The sequence below is a fragment of the Peromyscus eremicus genome, chromosome 8b, assembly GCF_949786415.1.
Source record: "Peromyscus eremicus chromosome 8b, PerEre_H2_v1, whole genome shotgun sequence".
Classification (NCBI taxonomy): Eukaryota; Metazoa; Chordata; class Mammalia; order Rodentia; family Cricetidae; genus Peromyscus; species Peromyscus eremicus.
The window spans coordinates 31,004,605-31,017,443 of NC_081424.1; the positions used below are offsets into that span (position 1 = coordinate 31,004,605).

Sequence of the window (12,839 nt, forward strand, 5' to 3'; positions counted from 1 at the left end):
TCTCCATCAGTGCTGGAAGAGCTCCAGAAGGAGAAAGGAGGTAAGCTAAAAACGTGGCCTCCAACAACCAGCAAGTATCCAGGCTATGTCACCCTGTCCCGGCGCTGGTCTCTACAGCTAGCAGGTCAACAGACCTGTGAGTTTTATGCAGCTCTGCCACCTTTTCTTCCAGCTCCTTGGTCTGGGATGGGGCAAACTGGAAGTCACTAAGATCCATGCTGTCATACTCTTCTGGGTCATAGTCTCCGTGTTCAGCCTGCAGTGTGTAGGATCCCAAAAGGGCATGAGTCACAAAGGAACAGGGCAGGCGGCCAGAGGCAATGTCCTGCCGCAGCTGAAGGCACAGGAAATATCTGCGAGAGCAGGAAGAGAAAAGGATGGAGAAGAAACATTAGTTAACTTTAGAGCACCTTCAATTCCTTAAACTTTAGTATTCCACTGCAAGCATACACATAGGGATTCTTTATATTCACAGCAAAAATAGCCTTTGCATAACATGAAGTTCAGTCTGCTCCTACATGGATGGCTTATTTAAAAAACTAAGTCTAAATTAATAAAGAGAATAGACATCTTTCATTGTTGTTGTTGCTTTTCAATAAAAGGTTTCTCTGTGTAGTCCTGGCTGTCCTGGAACTCACTCTGTAAACCAGGCTGGTCTCTAACTCAGGGATCCACCTGCCTCTGCATCCCGAGTGCTGGGATTAAAGGAGAATAGACATCTCAACAGCAATCATTTATAAGGAAAAATGGTAGTCACTCACTCTTGCTCATCTCTATCATTTTCATACTGATTTCTTCTTTTCTTGAAATGCCTTCAACACAATCCTAGTGAATCTACACTGAAACCTTTGACTGTCCACTGCCTTGTCTGGAGATAGCCAGCTCAGTTCCACAGAGAGAGCAAGCACTTGGAAGTCATGATCTCTAGTCCAAAGCAAGTTAATAGACTTGTCTGAGGCTAATGTGCTGCCTTAGCAATGAGAAGTCTTTGAAGGCGAGAGTAAAAGTCAGGTACAATAAACAGCTGGCACGGAGCCTGGGACTCTAACTGGGCGGTGTCACAACAACAGTTACCTGCCGTCAATGACTGAACTGTCTCACTGCACCATTATGTGACCTCGAAATAAACAGCAGTGATCTCACTGAAAAGATCGTTTCAGGTTGTCGTTCCTAGCACAAGTTGACTACTTTCTCACGTGGATGCTGTCTCTACCCATGGCTGTAAGACCCACTTTTCTCCCTTTCCTTGCTCTCTACCCCCTACATGCCAACACACCAGAGATTATACCCTAAGCAAATCACTGTGCAGTTACAAAAGCTACTGTTTATTATTTACTAGCTGGAGATAATTCAATCAAGGCATGATTAAAATATGAGTAGTAATTAATTAGCCGTGTGTTGGTATTTAGCAACAGGTGACAAGGTAAAAATAAACAAAACACCTGCCATTTTTCCAATCTTGGCAATAAATGTCCATATGACATCTGTACACTGAAACTAACATAGGTAAACATGGAGTATACTCTTAAAAAAATACTTTGGCATTAGAAATCTGAAATACTAAAGGTATGCCTTTAATCATATATATAACATAGGAAACGAAGCTGCCAGCAATATATTAAGTGTTTTATGACTTGAATATAAAGGGAAAACTGTGTGTGTGTGTGTGTGTGTGTGTGTGTGTGTGTGTGTGTGTGTGTGAAGTTTTGAAACTGGCAATACTTCAGCTCTTTGTAAGAAGATCCATTTTTAAGTAAACATCTAAGTTTGTTTTGTTTTCAAAGCTGCTTTGAGGCTGCTGTGATGGCTCAGCAGCTACAGGCACCTGCAGCCCAAAGACACATGCCTAACGTCCTGAGTTCAGTCCCTAGAACCCGTATCGAGGTGAGAGGAGAACGCACTCCACAAAGTTTCTTCTTACTTCCACTTGTGTACCCTGGCATGCACTCCCGCAGACACAATGATAAGCAAGCGAGGAAACAAGCCTCTGTGTGTGTGTGTGTGTGTGTGTGTGTGTGTGTGTGTGTAAATAATTGTTTGGAGGGAATGGATACGGCTTAGCTGTTAAGAGCACTTAGGGCTCTTATAGGGAGCTTTGCTTTGCTTTTCGACACCCATCTACGGGCTCAGAACTGCCTGTGACTCACCTCCCTCATCTGCCCTGTGGGTACTAGGCATGCATATGGTGCACATACAGATATGCAGGCAAAAGTTTATACCATACATTTTTATTGCTTTGATTTTCAGTCCTAAAGTTACAGCCATACTCACAGAGCATAGAAATAAAAAAAGTCATAAGCAAAGATGCATTTTAAAATGTAAAAGCAAAGTACCTGGTGATATCTTCAGTCAATTGAGAAGGATCCGGAGGATAAAATTTCACATTAAAAGTGAACAGCCAGGGAAGGTCTGTAATTACAAAATGTCAATTATTTACCAAATAACTGTTTGTTTGTTTTTTATTTAGAGTAATTTAGTATAACCATGACATTAACAAGAAAACTTTTACAACTATAAATTAATATAAGTAAGCCACTAGAGAATAATAGGTTTATTATTATTAGAGAGTTAATCTATTACTATAATAGAGTAAACGTATTAGAGAATGGGTTTTACTTTTTCTAAATACATATTTTATATGGTGATTTACTACACAATAAATTAAATAATCTCCATCCAATAGTTCTGCGATAAACTTGTTTCACCCATGGGATTTCTAGCTTCTAAATACTCCCCATTCTGAAAGAAAGAAAGGGAGGGAGGGAGGGAGGGGGGAGGAAGGGAGGGAGGAGAGAGAGAGAGACAGAGAGAGAAGAGAGAAGAGAGAAGAGAGAGAAGAAAAGAAAACCCGTGGGCTTCCCACATTGTTGGCAAACATGAAATGATCCAGAGGTCACAGTAGACACTCAGGAAATGTTTGTATAATGGAAATGCTCAAAGAGATCCTAAAGATGGAAAAGTAGGGATAGGGAAATATCCTGACATACTTTAAGACAAAACCATTTCTCAGGTTTTAGAGTGTGGACCTACAGGACCACACCATTTCAAAAACCCAGGCACTGTGTACACATCCTTCTGTGGGGTGACCACCAATCCATAATCAAGTCAAGTCACAACAAGACTATCATTTCCCAATGGCATCTTGTTTATCTGTTTTCCAGGTGGTAACACTAGCACAGAGCTACCTGAGTAGGACTACATTCATAAGTCTTTACTAGAACTTCTATATTTTAGGATGTATTTCCAAAACCCAAGAATGCTAAATAAACATTTTTGACTGAAAAAAAATTGTATATATTTATGCTACAGAAGATATATGAAATATGTATACATCATGGAATGGCTAAAGGGAGTTAACAAAGAAATTACCTCAAATACTTATTTTTGTGGTAAGTACACTTAAAATCTACTAATAGTTTTTAATGTAATTGTTATCCCTAATTTTACTTGGCTACATAAAAAAAAAGTTCAACTAATTATGGGTTATTTCTATACTAACCACAGGCAGGTTTTAGACATACAGCCTAATAGATATACTACTGAGAAAATAACCAAAACTTAAGGTAAATTTTAAGTGAAAACCATTAGGCTTGCCAACTCCTAGGTAACTCAGAAGATTAGTTCTAATCTAATAGGACAAATCACAGAAGAAGTTCTATTGCAACAGGAAAACTACATTTTCTAAGCTGCATCCATGGAGGAGACAGTGCCGGGAATCATTTAAAGAACTCCAGTGGTTTAGAAAAGCCGCTGAATTGTTACTGCTATTCCTTTGCCAAACCACGAGGGCAAACGTCCCAAAATAACTCTAAAAAAACACTTCAAAAATAACCAAGACATAAGAACATGATTCATAATCAACCGGAGTCTCGCTTTCCAAGTTTTTCAAACACTTTTACTTGCAAAGTTTCCTGTCAAGTTTTCAAACTTGCTTTTTAAGCTTTCTTCTGAAGGGCAATTCCCAACAGGAAATATCTGCGACTCTGAATGAGTAGCACAAAGCAAACTCAGGAAAGAACTCTATGGGCCATCAATCACATTTCGACATTGCCCTGTTCTTCCTTTTTGGGTCACCTGGCAGATCTGGGTTCAGAGAAAGTATAAGCACTACATCTTTTTGAGGCACACCCTTCATAGAGCATGTGAAGAAGAAACAAAGGAAGCGTTTCTCTGACAGTTTCTTCGATAATACTAGCGCGATGCAGCTCTGTCCACTCACTACTTCTTCCCTGCTTTTCCATCATCGATGGAACAGCAAATAATAAAACGCAAAAGAGGAAGAGAAGAAGGCAATGAATGCTGAATGTCAGAGTAGTTCAAAGATAGAAGCATGGCACTATTCTAGTTTCATGCTCAAAGTCCCAAATTTTAGACCGTGTCTCAGTTCCAGACAAGGCCAAAAGATTGGTCAATGAGAAGTTATTCTTAAAAGGTAAAACATGAAGGCTGGAGAGATTGCTCAGAGGTTAAGAGCACTGGCTGCTCTTCCAGAGGACCCAGGTTCAATTCCCAGCACCCATATGGCAGCTCACAACTGTCTGTAACTCCAGTTCCAGGGGATCTGAGATCTTCACACCAATGGACATAAAATAAAAATTAATTAATTCATTCATTCATTCATTAAAAAATTTAAAAAGGTAAAACATGAATCTACAAAAAGAATATATGAGAACAACAACAGATAAGCTCAGAAAGAGCAGAAAACCAGGCGTAGTTGTACATCCCTATAATCCCAAACTCAGGAAGCTAAAGCATTAGGAGTTCACAGTCACTGTGGGCAACAGTGAAATCCTGTGCATAAATAAATAAATTAAAGCCGGGCAGTGGTGGCGCACGCCTTTAATCCCAGCACTTGGGAGGCAGAGGCATGAGGATCTCTGTGAGTTCGAGGACAGCCTGGGCTACCAAGTGAGTTCCAGGAAAAGCACAAAGCTATACAGAGAAACCCTGTCTCAAAATACACACACACTAATTAATTAATTAATTAATGCATAGAAGGGGGAATGATGGAAAGACTAAGCTTTGTTATTGAGGGGAGAAAAATAATATAAAACCGAAGAGTGGACAGAAGAACCAAGAGAACTGAATGGTTTCAGTGTTTTGACATCAGAATAATAAAGGAGCAGAAAATGTAGAAATGGTATCAAGAATACAGGGGACTCTACAGGTTAGTTTTCAGGAAATGGCTTGTCCCTGGACAGCCCTCGGGCCCAGTCTTAGAAGGGCTGTGAGGAACTTAACTATACTTCAGATTTTTCACCCAGGTCTAAGCGTTCCAGGCTGTTCTTAGCGCTCTACCTGTTTCAGGTATTCACAAACTCTGAAGCCAGTATCAGAGACTCCTCAGCAGTTCTAACACGTTTTGGCACCTCTGTCCCAGGCAAGGCAATGTGCAGAGGCACATCTATGCAGGGAGGGGAGGCTGGCTAAGTGGGAAGCATGGCGTCATGGGGGAATCACTACAACGAAAATGAATGGTAAAGACAGAAAGAAACAAGCAACACTAACTGTCACGCCAGAGTCTAAGGCAGGTAAAGCAATTTGGAACTTTGGAATGGACCACAGAGAAGACAGGCAGCTCTGGAAAGACTTCTGCTTAGCTCTCATCCCTGGAGTCTTCACTCCAGTAGACAGGAACAATGTGCTTATGTGCCTCTAGGGCACAGGATATGCTCAACAATTAGAATCTACAGTTCCAAACTAAAAGGGAAAGATATTTGTATTAGGTGTACATAGAGCAAACTGTCTCAACCAAAGAGTGAAGTGTGAGGGTGAGGTGACAGTTCCGTCAGTAGAAGCCTGCTGTGCAAGTACGAGACTGAACTCAATCTCAGCACCCATGTGAGAACAGGGCACAGCAGTGGCACGCATTTGCAACCCAGCCTGGGGAGGGGAACACTGGAGAACCAGGGAGATGGGTAAATTCAATGGCTTAGCAAATTTAGTCAAACTGATGGGCTCCAGGTTCAGTGAGGAAATGTTATCTCAAAAAACAAGGTGGAGAGTAATCAAGAAGACACCAAAAGTGGACCTCTGTCATGTGCATGCGCATACACACACACACACACACACACACACACACACACACGCATGCACATTCAGATATATACAACATAAATTTCAACTCAAAAGGTCCAATGTATTTTTTTAAAGGTCAGGCTGTTACTTTATACCAGTAAATTCCACAAACATGTAAGAATAAGTCTATAGCCTCCTGAAAGAGAAGAGTCTCTGAGGCATCTACAGTCACAATCAATACTTTTAGTTTTGTAGGGGTTTTTTTGTTTTTGTTTTTTTGTTTTGTTTTTGAGGTAGAATTGCACTGTGCAGCCTACAGTGGCCTGGAACTCAAGATCCCCTGCCTCAGCCTCTTGAGTGTTAGGATTGTAAGCACATGGCACCATATTCAGCTAAACGGTCACAATTCCACAAGTGTCTTACAGTTGCATTGATTTCAGCATGCAAAATTGAACATCACCATATTCTGTATTACTATAGTATTTAACCCTATAGGTTTTTATTAAACACAGAAATATTACAGATTAATTTGAGTATGGTTCTTTAAATACTCACTTCTCAGCTGTCTCTTTATTTCTTTTGCTGGATCTAGCCAGTTCTGCAGGTGGAAAGAAAAAATTAGTTATCCATAAGAACTATCCCCCAAACCAAATGGAACAGTTTATAATTCGTAACTTACATCTCATAAAGTCCACTTTAAGTAGTTTTCACCTATTAGCATACTGGGAGTGTGTGTGTGTGTGTGTGTGTGTGTGTGTGTGTGTGTGTTGTGTGTATGCATTGTGTGCGCACGACTGTGCAAGCGCATGTGTGTAATAAAATGCTAATTACTTCTTAAGGTGAATTTCATGCACTTCATTTTCTTGGAATATGATCCAAATAATTATCTAATGATACGGTGCAATTTATCTATACTACATTTATCTTTACTACATAGAGCTGCTCACAAATCACTCCTCAGACACTGAAATAATAAACTGTTCACAGTTCATTTTTACTTAAGAAGGATAACTTTAAGTTGGAAACTGCTGGCTCAAAGTATACACGCCCTGATCCAAAGCAAGAATTTCAACCTCTAAAGCCAACGTCTTCACATCCCTCCACCTCCTTAGCCTCCTGCCACGACAGCTCTTCCATGCTAGGGAACGATAATGCCAGATTAGAGACAGTATTTTCCTTCCTGGTCTTAACATCCTTTCTTTCTTTTCTCCTTTCTTCTTCATTTGAAGTTAGAAAACACAATTCTAAGCAAGGAACATCCTTCCATTTGCCTCTCATTTCTCTTTTTTGAGAAAGCTAACAAAAAAATTTTGGGGTTTTTTTTATTGGTTTTATTTAAAGAAAAAAAACCAATTCTGAACCACCTAATGATAGTAAATCTTTCAAATTGTAAAGCAAAGAATTTCCACAAATTTTCAAAAATTTGTATTTGTATTTTTTCCACCCTACTGTTAAGCCATAAGAAATTCATTCACCTTCCTAATGCAGAACACAGACATTTTTTTGAAATACAACACATTGACTCAACTGACTTTACAGCAAGTAAGTCTGGTTTTTAACAAGTATCTCAAATAATGCATTATTAACACCTGTATTTTAATACAATTTATTCCCATACAGCAAGAATAAAGTATTTGTTGTTACATAGGAAGTAATTATCAATTCATTGAAATGATGCAACAGAACATGACACTCACTAAAAAGTATTAACAACAGCACCCTTTGAAAGTAGCCCTCAGATTTTACTACACCATTCACAGCCTCAACTCTGGCAGCAAGGGTCCAAGGTATATGTGTCTCTGTCCTAACACTGGTCATATTCAAAGCTCTCATTAAAGAGCTACCAGAGCATGGTCCAGTTTCATTATTCCTGTGTCCCAGCTGCATGGTGCATTGATGTGAGGGACCAGTGGGACCCTGTACCTCTAGTGCCATGTTAGGAAGCAGCTCTATTTTTCCCACTTAGAAAAAAGTACAGCATTCAGCTTCCTCACCCTGCAGCTGCTGTCTTACACACAGTTGGCTCACAAATGGCAACTATGTTAAGTGCACAAGACCAAGAAAAGCACATCATTCAGCTTCTAGCCCAGGCTGACTGAGGCTAGGAAGAGATGAAGGAGGGTTCAATGTGTGGCACTGAAAACAAGCAAGTAACAACCACACAAAGAAAAATGGAGTCAGAGACCACCAGTGCAAACCCAAATGACAAGATCCCTCCTATCACCAACACAGAGAAAACATTAAGGGAGCATTTGCTGGTCTCAGAGACAGACCTCCCAAACCTTCAGTCTCCTTAAGGATAAGCTCACACAGATGCCTGCTGAAGAGAAGCCCAAGGTACCCGTTTTGCAGGAAAGAAGGATGAAAGCAAGGTCATCTTCTCTAACCCCACAGACGCACCCTAGGTCCCAGCTACCACACCTTCCATCCTATCTGAAGCACCAATCCCTCCAAATCACCTGATCATAGTGAGCAGAGAGAGAAGTTTACAGACATAGACATTCATGAGTGACTAGCTGGCAAGACAAATTGAGACTGTCACCCTTAGGCCACTTCCCACAACACTGTCTGCCAAGACATAGTGAAGGCTGCTGGGGCTTCTTATGCCAGATCTGTTCTGGTTTGCTTTTCTGTTGCTAAGCTAAAAACATTGACAAAAGCAGCTTGGGGGAGGAAAGTGTTTACATGGCTTACACTTACAAGTCATAACCCATCATTGAGGGAAGTCAGAGCAGGAACTCAAGCAAGACCCAAAGCAGAGACCATGGAGCAATACTGCTCATGGCTTGCTCTCCAGCTCTCTCATTGGTTCATTCTCAGCTAGCTTTCTTAAATAGCTCACACCCCCTGCCTACAGATGGTGCTGCCCACAGTGGGTTGGGCCTTCCCTTGTCAACCATCAATCAAGACAAAAAGACAAGACTAATGGCCATGGGCCGTTCTGATCTTGGCAGTTCAACTGAGGTTCCCAAGTGACTCTAGGTTGTATCAAAATGGCAATAAAAAACTACCTAGCACTTCAAGATCCTTACCAGGAAACCACAGAGCTGTTTCCACGGTAGGATGAAGCAGCAGAAGTCACTCTGTCCATGTGCCTACCTGGTTCCCTTTCCTAAGCACACTGACTTCCACTCTGCAAGCTCCATTCCTTCCAAGGAGGCAGGTCTTGCCCACTCTTTGAGACTACAGCTGTGCATAGGCATGAATAGGCATTTTTAAGTAATTAACATTAGCTATTAAAAATCAATACTTGTTTACTGTTATCTGTCCATTTCCACTTCCTTCCTATCCATGATGTAGTCATCATAAATGATTACACATTATTAAATTTATTTTTATTTGAATAGTTATCTTTGCTGGGCAGTGGTGGTGCACGCCTTTAAACCCAGCACTTGGGAGGCAGAGCCAGATAAATCTCTATGAGTTCAAGGCCAGCCTGGTCTACAGAGCAAGATCCACAGAGAAACCCTATCTCGAAAAAACAAAACAAAACAAACAAACCAGTTATCTTTGAGTACTTAGATTATAACTGTATATAATTTGTCTAGTATCAAAATTCTCAAGCAAAAATTAAAAATGTTTTAGTACATCATAATGAAACCTAAGTATTTCTCTAGATTACTAATTACACATAAACATAAACTACTTTTGCTGCTGTGTTTTGATTCTTAAGACAGAGTATCACTATATAGTCCAAGTTGGTCTTGGACCTCCCAGCCCTCCTGCTTCACCTTCCCAAGTGCTGGGAAATTACATGTGTGTACCACCATACTTAGCAAACAAAAAATAAAATCATAAAAATCAACTTCTCTGGGTTGACACTTAAGGAAAGGATGAACGACACGTAAGACACATCAAAAACATGGAAAATGGCATCAGTGGATAAAGGTTAAAGATGGTGGCAAGTGGACACACTGAAGAACACAAGCGTAAACATGCACACCATCCCTCAGGAAACATTAGGATGTATCCTTACTGTGTGAAAGACTTGGCTAACATAACCACAAACACAGACTTTGGGCTTAGAAATATGTGGAGTCAAACTCCCACTTACCACCAATTCTATGTCTTAAAAACATTTCTTGCCCCCAGTAAGCCTTAATTTCCTCCACAGCAAAATAGAAACCACAACATCCACCTGACTAAAACAAAAATCTACTACCTGCCAGTCTCACACTACTCTTTAGGCTGGATCTTAAGATTTCAGAGTTTGATTCCCTCACTCCCAACCAAAGTTTGCCCATGTCTTCATTATTTTCAGGAAGCCTTAGGTTGACCAGGTATGAGAATTTAACCATTTCAAACAAATCCACCATGTAGTAGCAAATGTTGAAAGGCTGAGAGTAGTTTTGTCTTAAATTTCCATTCTTCTACAAGAATATATAATGCTGAACGAGATCCCCTTTACTATATACATTTAACCAACAAAAGTCTACAGAAATGCTGGTGCCAACAGTAAAGTTACAGGCTTTCCATGTCACAGTAAAACTTAATACACATCTAGAGAATGGACGACTATAAAGTTTAAATGCAATGAATAGAGAATCTTGGTAAAAGTTAGTTTACATGTGCAAAGAGTTTACGATGAGCTTTTAGTTCTGCTTCTGGGGAGATGTACTCTGGCTATTAGACAATGCTTTAATCTGCAAAAAGCAAGCTTGGGTATCAACTACACTTCTAACAAGCACTTCTTGAAATATGACTTATAACAAAATGACTATATAATGCCTGGGCCAAAAGCTGAACTCTACTAACAACAAAATTTCAATACTACTTTTCTCTTTAAAGAAAGTTCAGTATCTTTAATGATTAATTCACTTGAATACCAAAACTACACAGACTTGTAATTCCGTATAAAAGAGTAACAAGCTGCTTGATTCTATATACCTTTAACATTTTCTATAGCAAAGTTTATGAGACTTTTCAACAGATGCTGAAAAGTTGAACATTAACAATGCCACAATTTCATAATCAAAATGAACTGAAAGGCTTCCAACTCAGTGTCACAATTGAGAGATACAATATTACACTAAAACCAAAGACAGTTTAGATTTTCCCTCATGTCAAATTGTTATATAAAATATTTATAGTTCTGCCTGACTTCCACTTTACAAAAGGCTGAAGTAAGTACCTGAAACTTCTTTAAAAACACATAACATTTATCAAGAGAAAGAATCTGAGAGTTGAGTCTAGCAAAGTGGTTGAGCATGGGCTTGGCACACACACACAACAAAGAAACACACACCCCTATCTCCTACAATGCAAACCCCAAGAACTTCAAAGTATGACTGATGAAGCTAAACTGGTATGACAATGCTAATTTTCTGTAGAAAAACATAAAAAAGAGACCATATACATTTATACTGGGGAGAAGGAAAGTTCTTTAAATGAATTTGAGGACTGAATTTTGCCCATATATATTTATTATAGATAAACAGTAAGACATCTAAAAAGCTATGCAATATGAACATTATAGTCACATATATATATAATTTAATATACTCAACTATAATTGAGCACTCATTTCCTGAAAAGTTGGTGCCTCATGAAGGACACCTCTCTGTATGTTCTTGAAGCTTTAGTTAAAGCTTTCGTACTAAAAAAGTGTTCATCTAATTTTACAAGCATTTTCATCTGACATTTCATAGGAAAACACTAACCGCAAAGTTAAATGAGGGATGTTGGACTCCTCTTCATCACTGGCATCTTTCTCTCAATGAGGATGCTACAGTAAGCCCACCACAGTCCAGCCTTACATACTCTTAGAGGGAAGAGGCCAAACTGTCTACCTCAGAGTTATACTCCCAGCCCCCTTCTTATCTCGTTATCCTCGGTAACAACGTTCCCCTCCCAGACTTGGCCGTCCCCTTCCACAGTCAAACCCTGGATCTTGTCACTGCACGGCTCTCCATCTCACTAGACTTCATCGTCGGACTTTCAGATACAATCAGAGCACTGAGGAGAAAACCTAGCACACAAATAAGGTTTGTACTCCGTATGTTGATAACAGAGGAAACTTAACTCACCTCCCTTGAGCGGTGGACCGAAAGATGGCAGGAGACAGCCCACCCCCGGGGAGAGGGAACTCTCACAGGAAGATATTTAGGTAGCTCTTAGAAAAGGCAGGTATTCAAATACAATGCAGCATCCTATGTATGAGCAGAGAGATGGACCGGCAAGGCCCACTCGGGGGGCAGACTCGGGCACGCACCGAATGTCAGCCAGCCACTGTGAGACAGCAGCACTAAGAAGGGGCGGAAGCTCCTGCCACAAGACTGCAGGGAATTCAACTGTAAGCAGGACATAGCTCTAAAATAAGGGAAGCCCACAGACACCTGGCTATTCACAGTGGGAAGTGGAAATGAGAGTCCAGAACAATCCTTCAGGGACAGGTGGCATTTAAGGGGAAGATAAAGTTGGCTTTTAGAGCATGAGTGTTCTGTAGACAGCTGAGTATATGGATCAGAGGTTCAGGTGTTAGATATAGACTAGACACGTGTATTAAAAGTTTAAATAAAAAAATAGTAAATCCTACTAGTACTATCTTATTCAAAAGGCATGTTCCAGAAATAATTTCCTAATGTTGTTTATCTTGCTTGTACTAACAAAGCATTTACAACATACTAAACTGTATTTATATTTTACAAAAATTACACATTCTTACGAATCTACCAAGAGACAATTCCAGAAAAAGATGTAACTGCCAAGTTCCCAGCACTTTCTCTTTTGGAGCTTTGAAGAGCAACAGACAAGCACATGATTGGAACCATTACCAAGACCAACTTGTAATTTACTGCCTTAAAAGGCACTTAGTTTATTTA

At 40.0% G+C, this 12,839-nt stretch overlaps 1 protein-coding gene across 15 annotated transcripts in view; it reads right to left on the reverse strand.

The window, feature by feature from the left end:
• Epb41l2 (erythrocyte membrane protein band 4.1 like 2) overlaps positions 1-12,839 on the reverse strand; it is a 177,607-nt gene that overhangs the window by 55,460 nt on the left and 109,308 nt on the right. For all 15 annotated transcript variants that reach the window (XM_059272621.1, XM_059272620.1, XM_059272628.1 and 12 more), the window contains exons 5-7: positions 6,574-6,616; positions 2,334-2,409; positions 135-353 (exon numbers count right to left, since the gene is read on the reverse strand). In XM_059272621.1, coding sequence (XP_059128604.1) covers positions 135-353; positions 2,334-2,409; positions 6,574-6,616 — 338 coding nt within the window. The remainder of the gene's footprint in view (positions 1-134; positions 354-2,333; positions 2,410-6,573; positions 6,617-12,839) is intronic.